The sequence below is a fragment of the Pelobates fuscus genome, chromosome 1 (assembly GCF_036172605.1).
Source record: "Pelobates fuscus isolate aPelFus1 chromosome 1, aPelFus1.pri, whole genome shotgun sequence".
Classification (NCBI taxonomy): Eukaryota; Metazoa; Chordata; class Amphibia; order Anura; family Pelobatidae; genus Pelobates; species Pelobates fuscus.
In genome coordinates, this window is record NC_086317.1 from 498,692,635 (window position 1) to 498,720,450 (window position 27,816).

Below are 27,816 nucleotides of genomic sequence, written 5' to 3' on the forward strand. Positions count from 1 at the left end.
AATGTGCACTGGAACAGTTCTGCAGAGCACACACTGTAGGCCTGACACACCCGCTTGAAGACAAGTAACTGCTATTCAATCTATAACAGTGAAAAACTAATTTTGGTTTTAAAAGCACGCTATAGAGACACCAGATATGATTGGTAATGTGCACTGGAACAGTTCTGGAGAGCACACGCTGAAGGAAGGACTGACAGAGCCGCTTGAAGGACACTGACTGGCTGCTATTAGCTTACACTAGAAACTTTCTTTGTAAAAGCACGCTAAAGAGACACCAAATATGATTGGCAACTGTCAAAGCACGCTGGAACAGGTCTACAGAGCACACGCTGAAGTAGGCCTGACACCCAGACGCTTGCAGACAACTAACTGCTCTTCTATTACAGAAAAATTATTTCTTTTAAATCTAAAGCTTAAGCTATTGTAAAACAGATATGAGTGGTGGCACTGGGCAAGAGGGCACAGTATCCACTGTGAACCTCACACAGAAGCTGGCAAGCAGGCAACTGCTCTTCTATTACAGTGGAAACAAAATTTTGGTTGTAAAAGCACGCTATAGAGACACCAGATATGAGTGGCAACTGTCAAAGTACGCTGGCAGGGTTGTGCAGGGCACACGCTGAAGGAAGGCCTGACAGAGCCGCTTGAAGGACACTGACTGGCTGCTATTAGCTTACACAGGAAACCTTTTTTCTTTGAAAAAGCATGCTATAGAGACACCAGATATGAGTGGCAATTGTCAAAGTACGCTGGCAGGGTTGTGCAGGGCACATGCTGAAGGAAGGCCTGACAGAGCCGCTTGAAGGACACTGACTGGCTGCTATTAGCTTACACTGGAAACCTTTTTTCTTTGTAAAGCACGCTATAGAGACACCAGATATGAGTGGCAATTGTCAAAGTACGCTGGCAGGGTTGTGCAGGGCACACGCTGAAGGAAGGCCTGACAGAGCCGCTTGAAGGACACTGACTGGCTGCTATTAGCTTACACCGGAAACCTTTTTTCTTTGTAAAAGCACGCTAAAGAGACACCAGATATGATTGGCAACTGTCAAAGCACGCTGGCACAGGTCTGCAGAGCACACGCTGAAGTAGGCCTGACACCCAGACGCTTGCAGACAACTAACTGATCTTCTATTACAGTGAAAAAAAAAGATTTCTTTAAAATCTAAAGCTTAAGCTTTTGTTAAAACAGATTTGAGTGGTGGCACTGACTGTGCAAATGGGCAAGGCATCCAACCTGACACAGAAGCTGGCAGGCAGGCAACTGCTCTTCTATTACAGTGAAAAAAATGATTTCTTTAAAATCTAAAGCTTAAGCTATTGTTAAAACAGATATGAGTGGTGGCACTGACTGTGCAAATGGGCAAGGCATCCAACCTGACACAGAAGCTGGCAGGCAGGCAACTGCTCTTCTATTACAGTGAAAAAAAATGATTTCTTTAAAATCTAAAGCTTAAGCTATTGTTAAAACAGATATGAGTGGTGGCACTGACTGTGCAAATGGGCAAGGCATCCAACCTGACACAGAAGCTGGCAGGCAGGCAACTGCTCTTCTATTACAGTGAAAAAAAATGATTTCTTTAAAATCTAAAGCTTAAGCTATTGTTAAAACAGATAAGAGTGGTGGCACTGACTGTGCAAATGGGCAAGGCATCCAACCTGACACAGAAGCTGGCAGGCAGGCAACTGCTCTTCTATTACAGTGAAAAAAAATGATTTCTTTAAAATCTAAAGCTTAAGCTATTGTTAAAACAGATATGAGTGGTGGCACTGACTGTGCAAATGGGCAAGGCATCCAACCTGACACAGAAGCTGGCAGGCAGGCAACTGCTCTTCTATTACAGTGAAAACAAATTATTTATTTTAAATCTAAAGCTTAACCAATTGTTAAAACAGATATGAGTGGTGGCACTGACTGTGCAAATGGGCAAGGCATCCAACCTGACACAGAAGCTGGCAGGCAGGCAACTGCTCTTCTATTACAGTGAAAACAAATTATTTATTTTAAATCTAAAGCTTAACCAATTGTTAAAACAGATATGAGTGGTGGCACTGGGCAAGTAGGCACAGTATCCAATGTGAACCTCACACAGAAGCTGGCAGGCAGGCACCTGCAATTACATTACACAGGGAAAAAAAAAGCAGCCAGATATTATAACCCTAAAAAGGGCTTTTTGGGGTGCTGTCCTTACAGCAGAGATCAGATGAGTCCTTCAGGATTGTAGTGGACACTGAATACCCTAGCCTAGCTATCAATTTCCCTATCTAATCAGCAGCAGCTAAACTTTCCCTCCTCTCACTAAGCATGCAGCTTCAGAATGAATCGAAAATGGATGCTGGGAGGGAGGTTGGAGGGTGTGGAAGGGAGGGAGTGCTGCTGATTGGCTGGAATGTGTCTGCTGACCGAGAGGCACAGGGTCAAAGTTTGCCCAATGATGACGAATAGGGGGCGGATCGAACCGCCCATGTGTTCGCCCGCGGCGGCGAACGCGAACACGCTAAGTTCGCCGGGAACTGTTCGCCGGCGGACAGTTCGGTACATCACTATTCCTCAATCCTAGTGTGTAAATTCCGTTTAGTGCGTCCCACATATTTTAAACCGCAAGGACATTCCAATAAATATATTACGTTGTTTGAGTGGCAAGTTATAAGTTCTTTAATAGGGAATTCCTCATCGTTATTGCAGTTCTTAAAAGTCTTAATATGTTTTCCAACACATTTTCTATGGCCACTCCAGAACCTTAATGTGCTTCTTCTTGAGCCACTCCTTTGTTGCCTTGGCTGTGTGTTTTGGGTCATTGTCATGTTTGAATACCCATCCATGACCCATTTTTAATGCCCTGGCTAAGGGAAGGAGGTTCTCACCCAAGATTTGATGGTACATGGCCCCGTCCATTGTCCCTTTGATGTTGTGCAGTGGTCCTGTCCACTTAGCAGAAAAACACCCCCAAAGCATAATGTTAAACCTCCATGTTATGCTGTGGGGATGGTGTTCTTGGGGTCATAGGCAGCATACCTCCTCTTCCAAACACGGCGAGTTGAGTTGATGCCAAAGACCTTGATTTTGATCTCATCTGACCACTTTCACCTTCTCTCTGAATCATTCAGATGTTCATTGATAAACTTCAGACGGGCCTGTACATGTGCTTTCTTGAGCAGGGTGATCTTGCAGGCGCAGTAGAATTTCAGTCCTTCATGGTGTTACCAATTGTTTTCTTGGTGACTATGGTCCCAGCTGCCTTGAGATCATCAACAAGTTCTGGGCTGATTCCTCACCGTTCTCATTGAAACTCCACAAGGCGAAATCTTGCATGGAACACCAGGACGAGGGAGACTGAATAATCGCACCAACTGTTGTCACCTTCTCACCAAGCTGCTTGGCGATGGTCTTGTAGCCCATTCCAGCCTTGTGTAGGTCTACAATCTTGTCCCTGACATCCTTGGACAGCTCTTTGATCTTGGCCATGGTGGAGAGTTTGGAAACTAATTGAGTGCTTCTGTGGACAGGTGTCTTTTATACAGATAATGAGCTGAGATTAGGAGCACTCTGAGAGAATAGGATACACCTGAGAGAAGGAAAAGGTGGACGAATCAGAGCTGGAAGATGAGAGGACACCCACTATTCCACCAATGACTGGAAGGGACTAGCCCTATATAAGATGTTTTTATTGTTAGCTTGTTAGGGTGCTGTTTTTATTTTATGTACCTGTTATTGGATGATCATTGAAAGAGGTCCCTGAGGAAGTCCTGTTTGTATAAGGACGAAACGCGTAGGACCAGCATCTTTTATTTATATTGTTTTTATCATTTTATTTTAATTTTATTTTAATTTTGTACACCCTCTTAAAATCTTTGTAAGTGAATAAATTGCCTTTGGAGTATTCCGTTTGGTTGCTGTTTCTTTGGAACCTTTGGCTGACCTGGATCCCCTATTGGCTATCACTTGAGGAGGGAAAATCAAAAGGAAAAAAAACCCATTTCCATCGAGGGGAGGCACCCATAACACGCTTAATCTTTCTGGAATATGTGAGTGCATACCAACCACTGAAAGTTTTAAAATAGTTTTGTAGCAATATTTGCACTATGTTTTGTCCTCTATTATAGGTATACTAGCAGATACCCAAAATAGCCCATCAATTACACAGTTCTGTTATACGGTTATCAGCTGGGAGATAACCCTGGGAAGCAGTGTACCTATCAGCTAAGTTTTTGTTATTATATTCTTTCCACTGGTGTCCGTGTGTTTGCTATTTGTTAGGATTCAATATGTCCCTGGAAGAATTAGGTCTATCCCTGGATAGAATTTGGTCTGTCAACATCTGTTAAGACGACAGTCATACTCTCACAATCACATAAACATTGCGTCCTCCACCAAACTATCTAAAAAAAATGTTATAATATGAAATACTGACCATGCTTCTTCTTTGTTTTTAGGCTTCAGGTCTCCTCGTGATGGTGTAACATCTCTGGTATCATTGCACAATCTGTGGCACGTCTATCTTGGAGGGATCATGAGTAGAGTTCCGATCTCCGCTAACGATCCAGCATTTTTGATGCATCACTGTTTCATAGACAAGTATGTACTGAACATGTCAGAGAAATATGGGCCAAGCCAGGATTGTCTAAGACAGTGTTTCCCAACCCAGTCCTCAAGGCACACCTACCAGTCCAGGATTTAAGGATTACCCAGTTTTGTCTAAGGTGTTTTTTCTTTTTTTTCTAAAAACACCTTAGACAAAACTAGGTAATCCTTAAATCCTGGACTGGTAGGTGTGCCTTGAGGACTGGGTTGGGAAACACTGGTCTAAGAATTTGGATTGAACGGGTGTAAGAGATAAGATTGTCTAAGACATAAATTGACTAGTGTGCAGTTACTCTATTTATGAGGCTGCATAATTCAGCAGAGACGATACTTTTAAACACACACAGCTTAATGTAGAAGAGCCCAAAGGGTGCTTTTCTGGTGTCTAAAGAAACTTGTAAAATAAATTGTGACGGGGGCGGAGCCTGGCTGTGGAGCTGAACAGACGCGTGCAGCACAAGCTCTCGCCTGAAACTCTACTTACCTCGAAATAATCGCTGCTCCCCAGATACAAAATCGACTAAAAACACAATATTCACGAAGGGGATGCAAGGGAGAACAAAAAGAGACCACTTTTGAAACGCTGAGCCATCGTGAACGCTGACTGCAAAGCTGGGGCCTACCGCAAAAACGACTGGCCTGAACGGAGCTATGGGAAAGGGTGAGACAGCCGATCACCCAACCCTGGATACCGACATGAACTCTGCGGGGCACCATCCACTAGCCTTCCTCCCTCCCCCCCGCCAGTGGGGGTTATCCCGGCAACAACAGCATACTCACCGTGGACACTCTCGTCCCAGAGGCTGCACACATCAGGAGTCCCTGACTCCAAAATGGCGGATGCCACGCGCCAGTCGGCAGGCACAGATGCAGGTGGCGACCTAACAAGCAACACGTTGACTAAACTGGACAAAATCCTTGATGCTTTTTGGGCTCGGATTTCGGAGAGGGTGCAGGACACGGATAACGCTGTATGGCCTAACCCTGCGGGCACACCCCTGACAACTGCGGGCTCCGAACACAAGAAGGGTAAAACAAGCCCGGATAGGGCGGCGTCCCTACCCTGGACCGGGCAACGAAATCCGGTTCACAAGCACCTAGCCAGATCCAGAGGCCTACCTAAGGGCCCAAAGCTGCACGCACAGCGGCAGAGATGCGGTACTAAACTGCCAAGACGGATCACCCAACGCTTCCAACATTCACTGGAGGCCACTACCGTGGGCCGCCCACAATACCATGCCAGGTTGAAGGACGCAGGGAGTCAAACTCCGAAGCACCATCCACACCGCCGGAGGCCTGCCCGCCGCTGGCGGCGGCTGAACACCCAGGCCTCGCACGGCACCCGACGACGGGTCGACCCGGCCTCTATGAGCAACCGAGTCGGTGGAACGCAGGTGCAGGCCTTTGTGAAGACCTGGGGCCGGAAGGCGGCCGTCATCAACCCGCACCACGCTGCAGCCTTGAGAAGTTTCCAAGACGAGGGGTCTGTATACCTCACCCTACTGGCCCTACCCAGCAGCGGCATAGGCTAAACCAACCTCTGGGACTGGCAGCACGGTTTATACCGCGCACTACCATTGACTCTCGGGGACCTGACCCTAATGGACTTCCACCCGCAGACACACATACCACGCGGCTTCATGGTATTGTCCAGTGATCGCATTTAGTCAATATATATGCCATACTTATGTTTAATGCTCTGCATTTAGCTATTACCCTTACAATGTTGTAAACATACTGTGTCTTTATGCCTTACCATTTATATTACGACCTAGAGATGCACACCTGACCTGGGACCTGACCACTTACAGCCTACTTAGCCTGCATAATTGTCAAGCAGCAAGCCGACCATTTCGTACTGAGTTAACTATGTTCATGGTCACTATATGGTAGCCTGCCCACAACGCCACTTATGCATCCAGGCCCTAAGGTCAGAATCGCACTTAAAACATTACTGTCTAATTGACTACTCCTACACTACATAAGCACACGCCACAACATACTTATCGACACTATTCTGTGCCCTAACCCGCATGTCACGCTAGCCTTACTGACGCAAGATATACTTCTCTTCCAGCCTAGATGTGTGCTATTAGCTAGCTCCTACTCGTTATTACCTTGGGTTTACTTTACCCACATAGAGTGGCACACTTATAAACCTCTGTATACAACCCATGACTTCAAATCCCTATGTTTGAGGGACGACAGTCGCAAGCTAGCTCATCGCTTCATTAATATTGTTAAGCATCATTTATTCTTTTTATTCACTACAGTTACCAAGCTTGTATCTTTATGACGTTTTAAAACACAAAAAATATGGCAATCCTTCTTCGGAGGGCACCGCATACCTTCTTGTTATTATTAATCTGTGTTACCCCACAATGCCTCCTTTCTCTATTCTGTACCCCATAACTCATGTGCCATAATAAAAGAAAGATTTACAAAAAAATAAATTGTGACGAAATGCCTTTTGTCACTGGATTGTTAGGTGACAAGCTATCCTTTGTTGGAGGAGCCTGATTGCCAGCCTCCTTCCTCATGACTATGGCCCTGGGGTGTATTGCTATTTGGGGCTTATTGGCTTCTAAAGACTGTTTCTGCCCATTTGAATACATGGGAAGGTGTGTCTCTACCCCTCCCTCGTTTCCTGTCTATTGTTCTCCAGCAGGGAGGCACACTGCCAAACCAGTTGGAACTGACTGCTTTTGTCCCTCTTGGTCTTTCAACAGCCCTTGCTATGCTTTACCCCATGGCAAATTTACTCTGTTCATGGGATCTGAGCACTGTTCACCTATATTGGGTGCTCAGATCCAAGCTATCTGGGGATAGGTTAAATGTGGGGGTTCTGTGTAATATAATAAGAATTATGTATTTTTATGTATTTTATGTATTTCTGCTGTTAGTGTAAAATTTAGATATTTTCTGTACCTAGAGATAATTGAGTTTACTGCAGTGCCTTAAGCCAATTATCTCCAGGATGGAGAGGAGGGATATCATTGTGTATGTGGGAGTGTTATTATGTTAATTAGTGTTCCCATTGGCTTGTGTCCCTTTTGACACAGTTTACCACCAGTTTCAGGGGGTGTGCCTCTGGCCTGAAAACTTGTATATAAGGAGTAATAAATGCTCATTGGAGTCAAATCATCAGAAGTTTCGGCTCATGTTTGGGGGATTGGAGAACTACAATCTGGGGATTGCTATAGTCACTATACTCCCCAGGGTATAATCACTAAGCTCTGCTAAGAGCTTGTTCCTGCTCTCTGGAATTCGGAGAGGTCCACCTACTGGAAGCTGGATCCTGGTCTTGGGTCCAGAGTGGGTGGAGACGGTGAGACCCCAACCAAGCTGTGGCGGTTTGTCTGCAGTGGTTATGGTGTCGGGCAGAGTGCTTGGTGTCCTCGAAAAGCACTAGGAGCGTCTGTCAGCAGAAGGTGCCCGGTTGGGGTGCCAGCAGTTCCGTTACAGAAATGTTATTCACTTATTGTTATAAAGTTGATAAATGCTCCAGATGGCCTTGTGGCCTGAACATAGAATACTAACATTCAGCATGGCAAACGACTCCCTCTGCTGATTTGTATAGGTCGAAATCCTCTTCCTTGCATTATGTTAGACATGCTCATTTGAATGGTCCATATTTTGTAGATTCAAATCTCATGACGTCACACTTGCCCTTAAAGTGACCATGTCATCCAGGCAACTCCATGATCAATCATTTTGGAGTCGCAGAGATGACGTGGACCAAACAGAAACATTGCGCAATGGTGCACGATCGGCACCGCAATGTGACTGCACCCGATCAGTGTGGCCACATTGCCAGAAGGAAACAGTCACTGCAGTACCACAATATCTTATAGCGCCACCCCCAATAAGGTGAATCCTGATGCAAATGTGCATGCATGATCAAGGTATCGATGCACATGCACGTTTTGGGGTCAAAGGACGCTTTTTGACTAGTCAGGAATGTTGGAGCGTTTTAGGTTTATTTAAACCCAAACCTGCTTGTTATCAGTGACCTGATGTGGTCTCCACTACTCTTCTGGTTATTTTATCTTGGCTTGTTCCTGACTATCCCTATTTGGTGTACTTGACCTTTTGACTTTGTTTATTAGTTTAGGCTTCTGTCTGTGTCCCTAACCTCAGCTTCTTACTGGCTAATCTATCTAGGTAAATTCCAGCCATTCTAAGGCCCGGTAATACGTTTATTTGATTTATTCTGACACATTGTTAGCCTATATAATGCTAATGTGTGCCCTTATTCCTTGCCTTAGCATGGTTTCTGCCCTAATAAACGTTAGTGCTCATAGAAAGTTATCCTGATATTGACCTCGGCTTGCTTTTGACCATGTATTTCTGGTATCCCGACCTGGCTTGTTTCTGTGCTTGCGTATTTCTGGTATTCTGACCCTGTATTGTTATTCCATTTATCTGTATTTCAATCTCCCTGACCTTGGCTATTCCTGACTCTGTCTTTATCTTTAAAGGGAAACTCCAGTGCCAGGAAAACAATCCGTTTTCCTGGCACTGGAGGGTCCCTCTCCCTCCCACCCCCCAATCCCCAGTTACTGAAGGGGTGAAAACCACTTCAGTCACTTACCTGTGGCAGTGGCGATGTCCCTCGCCTCTGTCTCCTCCTCCGCGCCGCTCCTCCTACTGGCTCCATCGGTCGGCGGGCGAGACTGCGTCAGCACGTCTCGTGTAGCGGTGGAAGCCAGAAACTTAGGGCGCGGTAGGCGGTGTATTCTGTCTAGATGCAATTCTTCCTCCTTGAGATCTGGACACAAAGCCTTGAAAAGTTCTGTGGCGTAGTCTTGGAGCTCAGTGGGTTTAATTTCTTCCGGTATACCGCGCAGGCGGACATTGTTTCGTCTGTCGCGGTCTTCATGATCCGCTACTTTTGCTGCAAGTGCGTTCAATCTGGTGTCAAATGCTTCATATCCTGAGGCCAGGTTATTGTGTGCAGCGATTATTTCTTCAGAAGTGCGCTCGCATATCGCTTTAATGTCCATGCGGACATCTCTGGCCAGTTTAGAAAATTCAGCCTGCAAGTTATTCTGTAGGTCTTGCATCATTCTTTGCATGGCTGTCTCTGAGGCCGGCATTGTGGGATCCAAAGATGTTGAGGTGCTGTCACTCCATTCGGAGTAAGCTGTAGGGGAGTTAGGGCCTTCGGCGCCATTTTGAGGCTTACCTCGCGGTGGTGTGAGTGCCGCGATTTGCAGTTCCGCCGGTCGGATTTTCGTTTTTTTCGCCATGCGTTGTGACATGGTCGGTGCAGAGCTCACCAGTGCTGGTGTGTGTGGGTCTCTTTTTCGGGTATGCTATTTTAATCGCTGTTTTTCGGTTACCCCCGACGGAGCTGATCTCTCACGCGTCCAGTCTCGTGAGTAGCCAGGCCACGCCCCTGAAGTTATAAAGTTTATAAATGACAAGTTCTTAACCTCCTGTAGCCTCACCTTCAACTCTCTACTGCCTCACTCTTTACCTTAGATTCTTACTTCATCCATAACGGGAGTTTTCAATCCTTTAAATATACTATTATCCTTTCAATATTAAAAAAAAGTCCTCTGTAAACCCAATGTTTCTGATTAGCTACCAACTTGAATTTGCTTCCATTCTTCTTGAACAGATTCATTATTTTTGACGAACTTTATTGATTCCAAATCTCTGCTGCACCTTTATCCGTTATCAGTACCCCTACTAACAATGACTTCATCTCGAGTAAATCCAAAGATGCATCTAATTCAAACTTCCTGATTTTTTTCTGCTACTTTTGAAGAGCCAGCACAACCATTAGATGAATCAGACATTTGCCTGGAGCACCGCACCCGAGTGGGTGTCTCAGCTGCGTAGGCTGGCAGGCAGATCAAAATATGTTCCTGATGGCCCCCGAATCCCCTTATTGCTGTGATTGGGTGCACTGAGGTTGGTGCAGATGATAGGCAGATAACGCATGATCCCAGCACTCAGTGGTGCTGCTGGAGTGCTGACTGTGACATGCACCCTCCCAAGGTGCAGAACAATTGCTCCGACATCAGACCACTCACAATTACTCATCCTTGCTGATAGGTAAACAGGAGATGGCAAACAACAGCATACTCTCTCAAACAACCAAACCATGGACAAATCAAACATGCACTACTCCTAGCCACATGCCACTCAGAGTCTTCCCCCCTCCCACACACTTGCTATGCCCAAATCGCACAGCTTTCGCAAACATGCAAAACCACAATCTGAGGAGGTGGGAGTAGAGCCTTAGATGTCCATGATTATATGAAACAATAAAAGTGGGCCAACAAGTGAAGTCTGATAGTGTAATATGTTCACTGTCACACTGTCACACTGCACTACACTTTCTGAAGCTTTTGCCCTTGAGTGGTATAATAATTGCCTATGGGTATGAGTGTACCCTTTGGTCCACATTCAATATTTTATGAGGCATATCTGAACAAAAAGGAAAAACAAAAAGGGCAATATGTTGTAGTATGTTTAGCACAAGATCACTGGATAAATGAGTATATAAATGCAAAGTCACATTTTATGGAAATGGCTCCTGTAATACAGCATAGAGTGTTATCAGCCCCACTCCGGGACATGTGTATTTCAAGATCAGAGACAACATGGGTTTACTTCAGGGAGATCATGCCAAACTAATCTTATTGATTTTTTTGATTGTGTAACTAAAATTATAGATCAGGGTGGTGCAGTAGACATTGCTTACCTAGATTTCAGTAAGGCTTTTGACACTGTTGCACATAGAAGGCTTATCAATAAACTGCAATCTTTGAGTTTGGATTCCAATATTGTTGAATGGGTAAGGCAGTGGCTGAGTGGCAGGCAACAGAAGGTTGTAGTCAATGGAGTATATTCGAAGCTTGGGCTTGTCACCAGTGGAGTACCTCAGGGATCTGTACTTGGACCCATTCTCTTTCATATTTTTATTAGTGATATTGCAGAAGGTCTTGATGGTAAGGTATGTCTTTTTGCTGATGATACTACGATATGTAACAGGGTTGATGTTCCAGGAGGGATAAGCCAAATGGCAAATGATTTAAGTAAACTGGAAAAATGGTCAGAGTTGTGGCAACTGACATTTAATGTGGATAAGTGCAAAATAATGCATCTTGGACGTAAAAACCCAAGGGCAGAGTACAGAATATTTGATAGACTCCTAACCTCAACATCCGAGGAAAGGGATTTAGGGGTGATTATTTCTGATGACTTAAAGGTAGGCAGACAATGTAATAGAGCAGCAGGAAATGCTAGCAGAATGCTTGGTTGTATAGGGAGAGGTATTAGCAGTAGAAAGAGGGAAGTGCTCATGCCATTGTACAGAACACTGGTGAGACCTCACTTGGAGTATTGTACGCAGTACTGGAGACCATATCTTCAGAAGGATATTGATACCTTAGAGAGAGTTCAGAGAAGGGCTACTAAACTGGTTCATGGGTCAGGATAAAACTTACCAGCAGTGGCGTACATACCGGGGTCGCAGGGGTCGCGGCTGCGACCGGGCCCGGCCCACCAGGGGGCCAGGCCGCCCCTGCGACCCGGTATGTAGCCACTTGGCCAGCCTCTTCTCCTCGGGGGCCCTAGAGCCGGCCACCTCCGGGCCCCCCGAGGCTGGCCCTGCTGTCACCCCACGGCCGGTCCTGCGGGCACGCGAGGGAGCATTCTCCCCTAAGTGCTTCCTTTTCAGCTCCCTCGCGCACCGCACTGATACCGGAGCCGGAAGATGACGTCATCGTCCGGCGCCGGTATCAGTACGCGGCGCGCGAGGGAGCTGAAGAGGAAGCACTCAGGGGAGAGTGCTCCCTCGCGCGCCCGCCAGCCTGACTGCCCGCCGGGTGACCGGCCCCCCCAGGAGCCCAGCAGCACCACTGGACCCCAGGGAACCCCTCAGCACTCCAAAAGGTAAGGAGGCTGGGGGGATTAAATAAAAAAAAAAAAAAGTGTGTGTGTGTGTTAGTGTGAGTGTGTGTGAGTGTGTGTGTGAGTGTTTTAGAGTGTTTGTGACTGCTAGTGAGTGTCAGTGAGTGTTACTGTGTGTGTCTGTTACTGAGTGTGCTTGTGTGTGTGTTAGTGTGAGTGCTAGTGTGAGTGTGTGTGTGTCTGCTAGTGTCAGTGAGTGAGTGTGTCTGTTGAGTGTGTGACTGCTAGTGAGTGTCAGTGAGTGTGTTACTGTGTGTGTCTGTTACTGAGTGTGTTTGTGTGTGTTAGTGTGAGTGTGAGTGCTAGTGTGAGTGTGTGTGTGTCTGCTAGTGTCAGTGAGTGAGTGTGTCTGTTGAGTGTGTGACTGCTAGTGTCAGTGAGTATGTTACTGTGTGTGTATGTTACTGAGTGTGTTTGTGTGTGTGTTATTGAGTCTGTTTGATGTCTGTTAGTGAGTGTGTGTTTGTCAGTGAGAGTGTATGTTTTGTAAGTGAGTGTGTATGTATGTCTGTCGCTGAGTGTGTCACTGTCAGTAAATGTGTGTGTCTGTTAGCTAGTGTGTATGCGTCTGTTCGTGAGTGTGTGTGTGTCTTCAGCACTTACCTTTCTCCAGCGCCGGACTCCCTTGTTGCAGGGGATCCCTCCGCCTCTCAGCTCCGAATGCGCATGCGCGTCAAGAGCCGCGCACGCATTCAAACCGCCCATAGGAAAGCATTACTCAATGCTTTTCTATGGACGTTCAGTGTCTTAGAATCGCGGAAGCGCCTCTAGCGGCTGTCAGTGAGACAGCCAATAGAGGCTGGATTAACCCTCAGTGAAACATAGCAGTTTCTCTGAAACTGCTATGTTTTCAACTGCAGGGTTAAAACTAGAGGGACCTGACACCCAGACCACTTCATTGAGTTGATGTGATCTGGGTGTCTGTAGTGGTCCTTTAAGTGTGTGTGCATCTGCATGCACTGGCGTACATACCGCGGTCGCAGGATTCGCAGCCCTGCAACCCCTGCGACCAGGTGCCCGCCGCAATGTGTTGCGGCCCCGGCCCACCAGAGTAAGCGCGGGGGGTTGGGGGGGGGGCCCACGGATCAATTTTCGCACCGGGGCCCCATGGGTCATGTGTACGCCACTGCTTACCAGGAAAGGTTAAAGGATCTTAACATGTATAGCTTGGAGGAAAGACGAGACAGGGGGGATATGATAGAAACATTTAAATACATAAAGGGAATCAACACAGTTACATAGTTACATAGCTGAAAAGAGACTTGCGTCCATCAAGTTCAGCCTTCCTCACATATGCTTTTGCTGTTGATCCAAAAGAAGGCAAAAAACCCAGTCTGAAGCGCTTCCAATTTTGCAACAAACTAGGAAAAATTCCTTCTTGACCCCAAAATAGCAGTCAGATGTCTCCTTGGATCAAGCAGCTATTACCCCACTAATTAGAAATTGTATCCCTGTATGTTATGTTTTTGCAAGTATTTATCCAATCGCAATTTAACCCCTTAACGACGAGTGACGGACGAGGTCCGTCACTCAGGGGAATGCGTTAATGACGAGTGACGGACCTCGTCTGTCACCCGTTAAAATTAACCCCAGATCGCCGCAATCGCGGCGATCGCGGGGTTAATGGTGCTCCGGTCTGCCTCTGCATTAGAGGCAGACCGGGAGCACCGGATCGGGCTGTCAGAGTACATGTGCCCGCTCTGACAGCATGCCAGAGCGGGCACATGTGCTCTCTATACTCACCTCCGCCTCCCTGCACTTCCTGGTTCTGTGTGAAGTGCAGGGAGCCGGATCTTCAGTGATCCTGCCCCCTGGTGTTAAAAAAATAAAGTAAAATTAAAATCCCACCCCCCTTCACCCCCCCTTTACCCATTTTAATAAAAAATTAACCCCTTCCCTGCCAATTGATCACTGACTACAGTGATCAATTGGCAGGGATTACATTTTACTAAGATCTGATTTTTTTTTTAACCCCTGAGGGTTAATTCTTTTTTTTTTTAACCCTCAGGGGTTCAATTTATTTAATTAATTAATTTAAATATTTTAAAATTATAAATTTAGCTAGCTGGGGAGGGTGGAAGTTAGTGGGGAATTGGGGGATTTAGTATTACGCTAACTAGGGGTTAACGTTAAAAAAAGTTTAAAAATACGCTTTAAAAAGTTAAAAAATTAAGTTAAAAAAAAAGTTTTAATAACATTTAAGTAAAAAATTTAAAAAAATAAACCCTTTACCCAGTCCAAATAAAAATTAACCCCTTCCCTGCCAGTCGATCACTGCCTACAGTGATCAAAATACAGATCACAGTATTATACTGTTCTAATTTTTTTTTTAACCCCTGACGATTAACTTTTATTTATTTTTTAACCCTCAGGGGTTAAATTTATTTAATTAACTAATTTAAATATTGTATAATTAAATATTTTGCTAGCTGGGGTGGGTGGGAGTTATGGGAAAATGGGGAATTTACTGTTAGTGCTGCTTACTGCTAGTTAGGGGTTAACGTAAAAAAAAAGCTTAGAAAAATGTTAAATCTGTAAAAAAAAGTTTTACGAAAGTTTAGGAAACTTTAAAAAAATGAATAATCAAAACAAAAGTTTAAAAAATAGTTTTAAAAAGTAAAAAAAGTTTTAAAAAGTAAAAAAATACATTTAATAACGCTCATTACCACTACACCTGGTACAAGCTAGCGGAAAAATGATCCCACGCTAAGGTTCAAAATATGCCTTTTGAAATACCCTGGGATGTCTTCTTTAAGAAATGGTATGGCTTTATGGGGTATTTGGTTTATATAGCCTGGTAAAATACTCTAAAATGGGACATGGGCACAGCGTAAAAATGTAAAGTTTGAAAAAAAATGGAATGGCTGTGTCCCAAATGTGCCCCTCCGATGTCCACATATACCTGGCAAAGGTACATACGGGGGTATTTTTGTACTCAGCAGACATAGCTGAGCAACATATGAAGTATTATACAGTGGTAGTACACATAAGGTTTGCAAAATATACTGTGCAAACTCACTTTGTGTGTCAAAAAGGCAGAAAAAACGCTTATTACCACTACACCTGGTACAAGCTAGCGGAAAAATGATCCCACGCTAAGGTTCAAAATATGCCTTTTGAAATACCCTGGGATGTCTTCTTTAAGAAATGGTATGGCTTTATGGGGTATTTGGATTATATAGCCTGGTAAAATACTCTAAAATGGGACATGGGCACAGCGTAAAAATTCAAAATTTGAAAAAAAATGGAATGGCTCTGTCCCAAATGTGCCCCTCCGATGTCCACATATACCTGGCAAAGGTACATACGGGGGTATTTTTGTACTCAGCAGACATAGCTGAGCAACATATGAAGTATTATACAGTGGTAGTACACATAAGGTTTGCAAAATATACTGTGCAAACTCACTTTGTGTGTCAAAAAGGCAGAAAAAACGCTTATTACCACTACACCTGGTACACGCTAGCGGAAAAATGATCCCACGCTAAGGTTCAAAATATGCCTTTTGAAATACCCTGGGGTGTCTACTTTAAGAAATGGTAGGCCTTTGTGGGGTAGTTTGAATTTAAAACCTGCAAAGATGCTTGGAAATTGCACATAGGCCCGGCGTCAAAATTCAAAGTTCGGTCAAAACTGATATGGCTTGGTCTCCTATATGGCACTGTAGCTTCACAAAATAGTGCCATAGACATACAATGGGGGTGTCCTTTTACTCAGAAGACTTAGCTGAGCATAATTTGGGGGGTTTGAACTTAGTGGCACACATGAAATATACAAAATGCCCAGCAAAAATGCAATCCGTATGTAAAAAATGCACAAAATTATTTTTTACCACATACTTTGGCATGTAATGGTAAAAAAATGGGGGCATGTTAAGGCACAATATGCACCTTATGAGATACCCTGGAGTGTCTTCTTTTACAAATGGTAGGCCTTTGTGGGGTGTTTTGAACAGTAAAACTGTTATAATACCCCAAATGGAAGCATAGGCTCATTAAATCCGTCTCTCAAAATTCTACTGTGAATACTGAAAAGGACAGGTCTCCTGTATGGCACTGTAGCTTCACGAAATAGTGCCATAGACATACAATGGGGGTGTCCTTTTACTCAGAAGACTTAGCTGAACATAATTTGGGGGGTTTGAACTTAGTGGCACACATGAAATATACAAAATGCCCAGCAAAAATGCAATCCGTATGTAAAATATGCACAAAATTATTTTTTACCACATACTTTGGCATGTAATGGTAAAAAAATGGGGGCATGTTAAGGCACAATATGCACCTTACGAGATACCCTGGAGTGTCTACTTTTACAAATGGTAGGCCTTTGTGGGGTTTTTTTGAACAGTCAAACTACTATAATACCCCAAATGGAAGCATAGGCTCATTAAATCCGTCTCTCAAAATTCTACTGTGAATACTGAAAAGGACAGGTCTCCTATATGGCACTGTAGCTTCACGAAATAGTGCCAAAGACATACAATGGGGGTACCGTTGTACTCAGCAGAAGTAACTGAACACATAATAAAACTTTGTACAGGAATAGCACACACCAACTTTACAAAATACACATGAGAAGTTCTTTGTTATAAGTTTGTGTGCGAAAACCCCCAAAAAACACAATTTTACTCCAATATTTAGCAGAGGTTGGCGGTAAAATGGCTACGTAGAAAGTGTCAAAACAACCTTAGGTAAATAGCCTGTGGTGTCTACTTTATATAAATATATACTTTTGTGTGGCAATTTTGTTTTCTTTTATGGCTATTAGGCTTACAAGACAAACATACCAAATTCTAAAATCGCTCCACATAAAAAGTTTATTTTACTCCTTGTGCTTTGTGACCTGTAACTACCAAAAAAAACTGAAAATCCCAGACACATTATATATTCTGTAATTCAGAACAACTAAATGAATTTATTTTTAATTACTTTCCTTAACCTGCACTAATTATGTACACATTATTATTGCAAAAACTGTAAAAAAAACACACAAAAATTCATTTTTTTGCATATTTCTGTATTTTTTTTATAATAAATAAGCATTTATATATACATGTGTTACATCAAATTAAAGCCCTTTCTGTCCTTTAAAAAACGGTATATAATATGTGTCGGTGCAATAAATTAGTAAAATGCAAATTGCAGTTGAACGCAAATAGCAAAAAATGCAAAAAATGCCGTTGTCATTAAGTGAAAGACAAGCTTCTGAAGCTCTGTCCTTAAGGGGTTAAACCTCTGTAGTGACTCTGACAAAACCACCTCTTCAGGCAGAGAATTCCACATCCTTATTGCTCTTACTGTAAAAAAACCTTTTCTTTGCCTTAGATGAAATCTCCTTTCTTCCAGCCTAAATGTGTGACCTCGTGTCCTATGTATAGCCCTGTTTATGAATAGATTTACAGATAATGGTTTGTACTGGCCCCGAATATATTTGTATAATGTTATTATATACCCTCTAAGGCGGCGTTTTTGCAAACTGAAGAGATTTAAATTTTTTAACCTTTCTTCATAACTAAAATGCTCCATTCATTTTATCAATTTTGTAGCTCGTCTCTGCACTTTTTCTAGTGCCATGATATCCTTCTTTAGAACAGGTGCCCAAAATTGCACAGCATATTCAAGGTGTGGTCTTACCAGCGATTTATAAAGAGGCAACATTATATTTTTATCTCGAGAATTTATGCCCCTATTTATACATGACAAAACCTTACTGGCCTTAGCAACGGCAGATTGACATTGCATATTGCTACCTAATTTGTTGTCTATAACAATTCCCAAATCCTTCTCGTGTGTGGTTATCCCTAGTTCACTACCATTTAGGGTGTAAATTGCTTGTGCATTCTTAACCCCGAAGTGCATAACTTTGCATTTTTCTACGTTAAATTTCATCTGCCATTTTAGTGCCCAGTCCCCCAATCTATCCAAATCCCTCTGCAGCAAGGCAATATCCTGCTCACATTTTATTACTTTACAAAGTTTTGTGTCATCTGCAAACACTGATACATGGCTTTCAATGCCCATTTCAAGATCATTTATAAATATGTTAAATAGAAGCGGTCCCAAAACAGAACCCTGAGGGACACCACTTACCACTTTTGTCCAGCTTGAAAATTTACCATTTATGACAACTCGCTGTACTCTATCCTTAAGCCAATGTTCTACCCAAGAACAAGAATATTCATCTAGACCAATTTCTTTTAGTTGGAAGACTAACCTATTGTGAGGAACCGTATCAAATGCCTTGGCAAAATCCAAGTAGATCACATCCACTGCAACACCCTGATCTATATTTCTACTTACTTCTTCGTGGAATGCAATTATGTTAGTTTGACATGACCTATGTTTCATAAAACCATGCTGATTATTGCTAATAACACAGTTCTTCCCAATGAATTCCTGAATATTATCCCTTAATAGCCGTTCAAATAATTTCCCAGTCACAGAAGTTAAGCTCACAGGTCTATAATTTCCAGGCAAGGATTTTGAACCCTTTTTAAATATAGGAACAACATCTGCCTTCCTCCAATCCTCCGGTACAATACCTGAAACAAAAGAATCTTGAAAAATTAAATACAGAGGCTCACTTATTTCCCCACATAGCTCCTTAAGTACTCGTGGGTGGATACCGTCAGGCCCCGGAGCTTTATTTACATAAATTTTCTTTAATAGCTGTAGCACCTTGTCTCGAGTTATCCAATCACAAGTTATCTGCAAGTTTGTTGCAGCAATCATATGCATATCTCTTGCCATAGGATCCTCATTAATATATACCGAAGAAAAATAGTTATTTAACATTTCTGCCTTTTCCTGGTCTTCATTGACTAACAGACCCATCTCTGTTTTCAGTGTACCTACACTTTCATTTTTTGTTTTTTTAGAATTAATGTACTTGAAAAAATGTTTGGGGTTGGTTTTGCATTCTTTGGCTATCAATTTCTCATTTTCTAGTTTAGCCACTTTAATTGCCTTTTTGCAAGTATTATTGGCTTCCTTATATCTTATATAGGATGCATCTGATTGGTCCGATTTAAATGCTTTAAAAGCCCTTTTTTATTTTGAATCTCTTGTTTTACTTCTCCACTAAGCCACATTGGTTTTAATTTGTTTATTTTATATTTATTACCCAATGGTACATACTGTGAAATGCACCTTTCTAATATTTGTTTGAATAGTTTCCATTTTTCCTCAGTGTTTTTATCACTAAGGCGTTTATGCCAGTCGATGTGTTGTAGAGCTGCCCTAATCTTATTGAAATTGGCTTTTTTAAAATGATACGTTTTAATATACCCCACATGCTTTTGCTTTTTTGAGTTTATTTCAAAAGTTACCATATTGTGATCACTATTTCCCAAATGCTCCCCTACTTGAATGTTGGTTAAAAGATTAACATTGTTTGTTAGAACGAGATCCAGACAAGCGTCCTTTCTAGTTGGTGCTTGTACCAGTTGTGACATAAAGGTGTCATTTAACACATTGAAAAAACGGATTCCCCTAGCTGAAGTACTAGTCCCTCTATCCCAATTTATGTCCGGGTAATTAAAATCTCTAATAATTAACGTGTTCCCTCGATTTGCAGCTTTCCCAATTTGCTCTAACAGCAGTTCTTCCTCATTAATATTTACATTTGGTGGTTTATAACATATCCCAACCAATAACGTATTTCCCTTTGTTTGCCCCAAGCAGATATCTACCCATAAAGCTTCCACATTTTCCTCGTCACACTCCACATGCCTGGAACTCCTGGCTGACATACAAACATACCCCACCACCCTTCTTGTTTTTCCTATCCCTCCTAAATAACGTGTACCCATTTAAATTAACTACCCAGTCATGTGTCTCATCCCACCATGTTTCTGTTATGCCTATTATATCGTATTGTTTAGTGTATGCTATTGCCTCTAGTTCCCCCATTTTGTTATATAGGCTCCTTACATTAGTAAGCATACATTTAATATTACCATGAGTCATTTGTACTTTTTGTGAATCAATATTACATACCTCCTCTGTTCTGAGCTTTCCCCTCCCCCCATCTCCACCCCCTTTGTTCTGAGCTAAAGCCCATCTTCTTTCCATCCTATCTCCATTTTCTTGATTGCTTTGAGCCTCCCCCCCTACTACTAGTTTAAAATCTCCTCCAACCTTCATCCTATACCCCAGCACAGCAGACCCTCTTCCGTTTAGGTGCAATCCATCATGACTATACAGGTTGCACCCGAACGCAAAATCGGCCCAGTGCTCTAAAAACCCAAAACCCTCTTTCCTGCACCAAGACTTTAGCCACGCATTGACCGCTCTAATCTCCCGCTGCCTTTCTGCTGTAGCGCGTGGCACAGGTAATATTTCTGAAAATATTACCTTGGAAGTCCTTTTCTTTAGCTTACTTCCTAGTTCCCTGAACTCACTCTTTAGGACCTTCCATTTTCCTCTGACTTTGTCATTGGTACCAATATGGACCATGACAGCTGGGTCATCCCCAGCACAGTAAAGGAGGAGACTATATTTAAAAGAAGAAAAACTACCACAACAAGAGGACATAGTCTTAAATTAGAGGGACAAAGGTTTAAAAATAATATCAGGAAGTATTACTTTGAGAGGGTAGTGGATGCATGGAATAGCCTTCCAGCTGAAGTGGTAGAGGTTAACACAGTAAAGGAGTTTAAGCATGCGTGGGATAGGCATAAGGCAATCCTAACTATAAGATAAGGCCAGGGACTAATGAAAGTATTTAGAAAATTGGGCAGACTAGATGGGCCGAATGGTTCTTATCTGCCGTCACATTCTATGTTTCTATGTTTCTAAATGGGGTATCGGGGTGGTCCGGTGCACGGGGCTCTGTGTGCTGGAGCGCCCCCAAGTGATCAAAAGGTAGATTGCAGGATTTTATGGTCAAAGTTACAGAAAAGGAATATTAAAAAGAGGGGAACACACATTCTAGGAGGGCACATCCACAGATATAAAACAGGGCAATTCACAGAAAAGGTGGCGGTCCCGCCACACTAGCAATCTTTCTTTCCTACCCTATTCTTATCTTTTGTGTCACTATACCCCACTCCCTCTAGCATGTAAGCTCATTGAGCAGGGCCCTCAACCCCTCTGTACCTGTGTGTCCATCTTGTTTGGTTACAAATACTTGTCTGCTAGTCCCCTCATTGTACAGCGCTGCAGAATTTGTTGGAATTTGATCATAAATAATAAAATAATGACATGCCCCGTCTCCCTTTCTATTTGTTTCCATCCTGTCTATATAACATAAACTATAACTATTTAAATTAATAGCTCAATTAAATGTTTCGTCCCACCAGTCTCAGTAATCACAATTATGTCACACTGCTCCTTTTTGGCAATATCTCAGACTCACCATTTTTCTACACAAGCTATAACAATAGCAGACATTTAAAGTTACCATTTGTTTTTTGAACATTATTTGAAAAACATGTGCTGAATACCTTCATGCTCTGCATGCTAATCTTACCACTCCCCTCATATGTTGACACTCAGAGGCGGCTCTCTAATTAGGCGGTTTAGGCGGCCGCCTAAGGCCTCGCGCTGGCTGGGGCATCGCGGCCGCCTAAACCGCCTGTTGGCAGAGTGTGTCAGGTCCTCGGTCAGTGACCGAGGACCTGACACCAGGAGGGGGCCCGGCGGCTTGCCCGGTATGCCGCCGGGTGCGAGGCCCCTCCTGGCTGCCCGGCCAGCCACCGCAGACACTGGTCTGCAGCTCCGCAGTGTGCAGAGCTGCAGACCATGTGACTCGCGAGAATTGGCCAATCAGAGCATTGCCGCGGGTTACCACGGCAACGCTCTGAAATCTCGCGAGATTACACAGTCTGCAGCTCTGAGGAGCTGCAGACCGTGAGCAGTGGCCACCGGACCACAAGGGAGCCCACTGGACCACCAGGGAAAGGTAGGCTCTCCCTCCCCATCATCCCCCACCCCCCTCAGGCTCACCCCCACCACCCTCAGCCTCACCCCCACTACCACCATCACCCCCCACCACCATCACCCCCACCACCCTCAGCCTCACCCCCACCACCCCTCCCCACCCTCACCATCACCCCCACCACCCTCAGCCTCACCCCCCACCACCACCATCACCCCCACCACCCTCAGCTTCACCCCCCACCACCCTCAGCCTCACCCCCACCACCACCATCACCCCCACCACCCTCAGCTTCACCCCCCACCACCATCACCCCCCACCATCCTCAGCCTCACCACCCACCACCACCACCACCCCCCACCACCCTCAGCCTCACTCCCCACCACCATCACCCTCAGATTCACCCCCACCCCCACCACCCTCAGCCTCACCCCCACCACCATCACCCCTCCTCAGCCTCACCCCCACCACCATCACCCCTCCCCACCCTCACCATCACCCCCCACCACCCTCACCATCACCCCCCACCACCCTCAGCCTCACCCCCACCACCATCACCCACCATCACCATCACCACCCTCAGCCTCACCACCATCACCCCCCACCACCCTCACCATCACCCCTCCCCACCATCACCTCTCCCCACCCTCACTCCCACCACCCTCAGCTTCACCCCCTCCCCACCCTCACTCCCACCACCCTCAGCCTCACCCCCACCACCATCACCCACCATCACCACCCTCAGCCTCACCACCATCACCCCCCACCACCCTCAGCTTCACCCCACCACCATCACCCACCATCACCACCCTCAGCCTCACCACCATCACCCCCCACCACCCTCAGCTTCACCCCCACCACCATCACCCCTCCCCACCCTCAGCCTCACCCCCACCACCCTCACCATTACCCCTTCACCCTCAGCCTCACCCCCACCACCCTCAGCCTCACCATCCCCCATAAACCCCCGCCACCCTCAGCCTCACCTCCCACCACCCTCAGCATCACCCCTCACCACCCTCAGCTTCACCACCCACCACCACCCTCAACATCACCCCCTCACCCCCCTCAGCCTCACCACCCACCACCCTCAGCATCACCACCCTCAGCATCGCCCCTCACCACCCTCAGCATCGCCCCTCACCACCCTCAACATCGCCCCTCACCACCCTCAGCATTACCCCTCACCACCCTCAGCTTCACCACCCACCACCACCCTCAACATCACCCCCCTCACCCCCCTCAGCCTCACCACCCACCACCCTCAGCATCACCACCCTCAGCATCGCCCCTCACCACCCTCAGCATAACCCTCCGTCACCACCCTCAGCCTCCCCCACTCACATTACACCCCACTCTCACATTACCCCCCACTCTCACATTACCCCCCCACTCTCACATTACCCCCCCCACTCTCACATTACCCCCCCACTCTCACATTAGCCCCCCACTCTCACATTAGCCCCCCACTCTCACATTAGCCCCCCACCCCACTCTCACATTAGCCCCCCACTCTCACATTAGCCCCCCACTCTCACATTAGCCCCCCACTCTCACATTAGCCCCCCACTCTCGCATTACCCCCTCTCACTCTCGCATTACCCCCTCTCACTCTCGCATTACCCCCTCTCACTCTCGCATTACCCCCTCTCACTCTCGCATTACCTCCTCTCACTCTCACATTACTCCCTCTCACATTACCATCACCCCCGCTCCCGCTCACATTACCATCACCCCCCTGCTCCCTCTCACCATCACACCCCCCGCTCCCTCTCACCATCACACCCCCCGCTCCCTCTTACCATCACACCCCCCGCTCCCTCTCACCATCAGCTACCCCATACACATAGGGTCTCAGACAAAAACGCAAACATGCTCACAGAGACATACATTCGCACACACAAGGATACTCTCTGTCAGACACACTCTCAGGCACATACACAGGTAGACAGTGCATCAATGTGTATATGCGACACTTTTTTGTTAGTGGGGCCTCATGTTTGTGTTTCGCCTAAGGCCTCATAAAGTCTAGAGCCGCCTCTGTTGACACTATATAAATAATCATAATTATCATCTCCCTCGTTAGTTTAGCTGTGTGTTAGCACATGCATATGGAAATAAAATCTAGACCCTGAGCGGATATTATAAATAAAATCAACATGACGTACAGTGAGCAAGCAATGGTTCTAACTAATATTCTGTCTGACATTTCCTCTCCATTTCTTTTCACAGGATATTTGAAAAATACATAATACAATATGATGTCAGGCCAAGCGACTATCCACCCAACACACGCCCGGGACACACTCCGACTGAATGCATGGTCCCTTTCTTTCCATGTAACACTCATCCACAGTATCTACAAAGTCTTGCCAATTATGGAATAATATTCAGCAGCTACAATGGCTTCTAGGGAGAAAGGCAAAACTAACAATGTGACATTTACACTAGGAACTAATCAAATAAATTGGAAGTTACACAATTGAAAATGAACAATGTTTGAGTTTAATAATTAAAGTTAAGGTAAAATCTCCCACATTGGTGCAGGAAGAAGAAATGATTAATTATGGGTGGTGTAGAATTGAACGCTAAACATGATAATGAGATATATGTAAGTGTAGAGATATAATCAGCCTCCAAAATGTTCAGCACTGTACGCTTGATAAGGCAAATCACAATGCATATACTGGAGACAGTCGCTTTACAGATACTGATCTCACCGCCAATCAGGATACACTCATTGTACTACAATAAATTGTAAACTAGATACCCACTTTTACCAAGTAACATTGAGTTCCAATTTGGGACAGAGATAATTATATGATAAAGGAATCTTACGAACTTTATTGTACAACATGTTCAATAAAGACTGACAATTTTCTAAACGTAACCTTTGTTTGCAGTGGATTTTTCTTCATCATACGTGTTCCATAATCTATCAGGATGTGTTTTCAGTTTGGGGTGTCTCATGTAGGTGGGGAGTGGTGTTTAATGTCTACAGTTAAGGACACCAAAATGCTGCCTTTTCTATGAATAAATGTTTGCAATATATGTGAAAGAAAACATTTCTGAAAGCAGTTTATAGTGGTTATATACAGGGCCGGTGCAAGAATTTTTGGCTACACAGACGAAGATGCATTTTGCTGCCCCCATGGGATGTGAGCAGGGTCTGAGAGGGGGTTGAGACCACCTTATACCTGGTGGTCAGGGGCTGAAGAGGGGGCACAGGTTGAGGTGTGGGGATGTAGAGGGGGTGGCAGGGGCTGTGGAGGTTGAAGACAGGGGCAGCAGAGTGGGGGACAGGGACTGTAGAAGGGGGAACGGGAGGTAGAAGGGGGGACAGGGGATGTGGAAGGGGGACACTGAGGCTCTAGAGGAGGGACAGGGAATGTAGAAGGGGGTCACAGGGTGTGTAGAGGGGTGGGACACAGGGTCAGTAGAGGGGGGAGACAGGATATATGGAGGTGTGGAAATAAGGGGGTGGAGAGGGGGGACACAGGGGCGGTAGAGGAGAGGGACACAGGGGCTGTAGACAGGGGAAACACAAGGGGACAAGGGGGCACATCAGCTGTAGTGGGGGACAGGGGCTGTGGTGTGCCCATATGGGCTGAGAAGGGGATACAGGGGCTTAACCCCTTAAGGACACATCACATGTGTGACATGTCATGATTCCCTTTTATTCCAGAAGTTTGGTCCTTAAGGGGTTAAAGGTTGCTGATAGCACCTTATCCCTGGTTATCATGGACTATAAAGAGGGGAACAGGGGCTGAGAGGTGGGCACATGGGCTGTAGAAGGGGGTACAGGGGTATAGAAAGTAGGTGGGGGCAGCAGTGGGGACAGGGACTGTAGAAAAGGGGACAGGAGCTGTAAAATGGGCTATAAAAGAGGGGGATAGGGGCTGTAGTGGGGGGACATGGACTCTAAAAGGGGACAGGGGTTGTGGTGGGGGCACAGGAGCTCTAGAAGGGGTAGTAAGGGCTGTAGAGGAGTAGGGGCTGTAGGGGGTGACAGGGGCTGTAGAAGGGGGAGCAGGGGCTGTAGAAGGGGGGCAGGAGCTCTAGAGGGGGGGCAGGTGCTGTGGTGGGGGGCCCAGGGGCTGAGAGGGAGCTCAGGAGCTATAGAAGATGGTGACAGGGGGTGACAGGGGGTGACAGTGGCTGTAGAAGGGGGCAGTGGCTGTATAAGGGGGTGACAGTGGCTGTAGAAGGGGGCAGTGGCTGTAGAAGGGGAGGGCAAGGGCTGTAGAAAGGGGGCAGGGGCAGTAAGGGGTGGAGCAGGGGCTGTAAGGGGGAACAGGGACTCTAAAGGGGGGAAGGGGCTGTAGTGGGGGCACAGGGGCTGTAAAGGGGATGACAGGGGCTGGAGTGGGGGTGACAGGAGCTGTAGTGGGGGCAAAGGCTGTAGAGGGGGAACAGGGACTCTAAAGGGGGCAAAGGCTGTGGTGGAGTCACATGAGCTATAAAAGGGGAAGCAGGGGCTGTGGAAGGGGGACAGGGGCTGTGGTGGGTGTGACATGGGCTGTAGAGGGGGAACAGGGGCAGTAGAAGGGGGGACATCCACTGCTTTTCTCCCAGACCCGCTGCGGACCACCCTGGCACTTCATTCAGAACGTTTACTTAGAATGTTCACACCTCGCTAATCATAACAATACATGTACAGAAACAATGCTCAATATGTTATTGTTTTGTTTAACACAGTGTTTCGTTTATACAAAGCGAACATTTGCGGACCACAAAAATAACATATCCGGGTAAATGGAAGGGAATAGTTAAATAGTTAAAAGAGTTATTGTTTTTTTTTTTATATTCTTTATTTTTGCAGCGCATTATGAGATACACATTGGAGGCAATAGATTTAACGGATTACATGAGTTGGTTCAGTGCCATGTTGTAAAAGTGAAATTGTTGCGCTCTTTTTTTGTAAACATAAGATTGTTCAACATTTTTCTCATCTTATATAAAGATTATGCAGAGTAAATCAGTATTTTGAGAGAAAGAAGGAGTAGTAATAGACAGGAACCAAATATTATTAATGATATTTCAACGCTCAGTTGCACATTTTACATTTCGCTGTTAAGCAATAGCCTTTCGTGTGTGCTGATGGGATTCATTGGAGGAGCAGCGAGTGGTTGCTCATTCAGCAATGTGGGTATGTGTTCCCTGAACTACCAGCGATGGAAGTGTGGGTTCTGGTTCTAGTGTAGGTTCTGAAACCTATATGTGTGTCTGTGGAGTGCAGGTCTAGCGCTTTGGAACTGATGTGGTAATTCCTGTGTTTGTCTCTGCGCCAGTGTCCCCTGTGGGCCTCCTGGGAACGAATGGTGCCGTGCCAGCTGAGTCCCAGGGGCCGGGTCGCCACTTGCATTCTCCCGGTCGTGAGTGAGTCCTGTAGGAAGCCCAACTTCACCAGAGTCGCCTCTGCC

At 45.4% G+C, this 27,816-nt stretch overlaps 1 protein-coding gene across 1 annotated transcript in view; it reads left to right on the forward strand.

Annotated features, from left to right (window-relative positions):
- Nucleotides 1-24,806, forward strand: part of LOC134586290 (tyrosinase-like) — a 110,031-nt gene extending 85,225 nt beyond the window's left edge. The window contains exons 3-4 of the mRNA XM_063441775.1: nt 4,435-4,576; nt 24,626-24,806. Of these exons, the coding sequence (XP_063297845.1) occupies nt 4,435-4,576; nt 24,626-24,806 (323 nt within the window). The remainder of the gene's footprint in view (nt 1-4,434; nt 4,577-24,625) is intronic.
- The last annotated feature ends 3,010 nt before the right edge of the window (nt 24,807-27,816 follow it).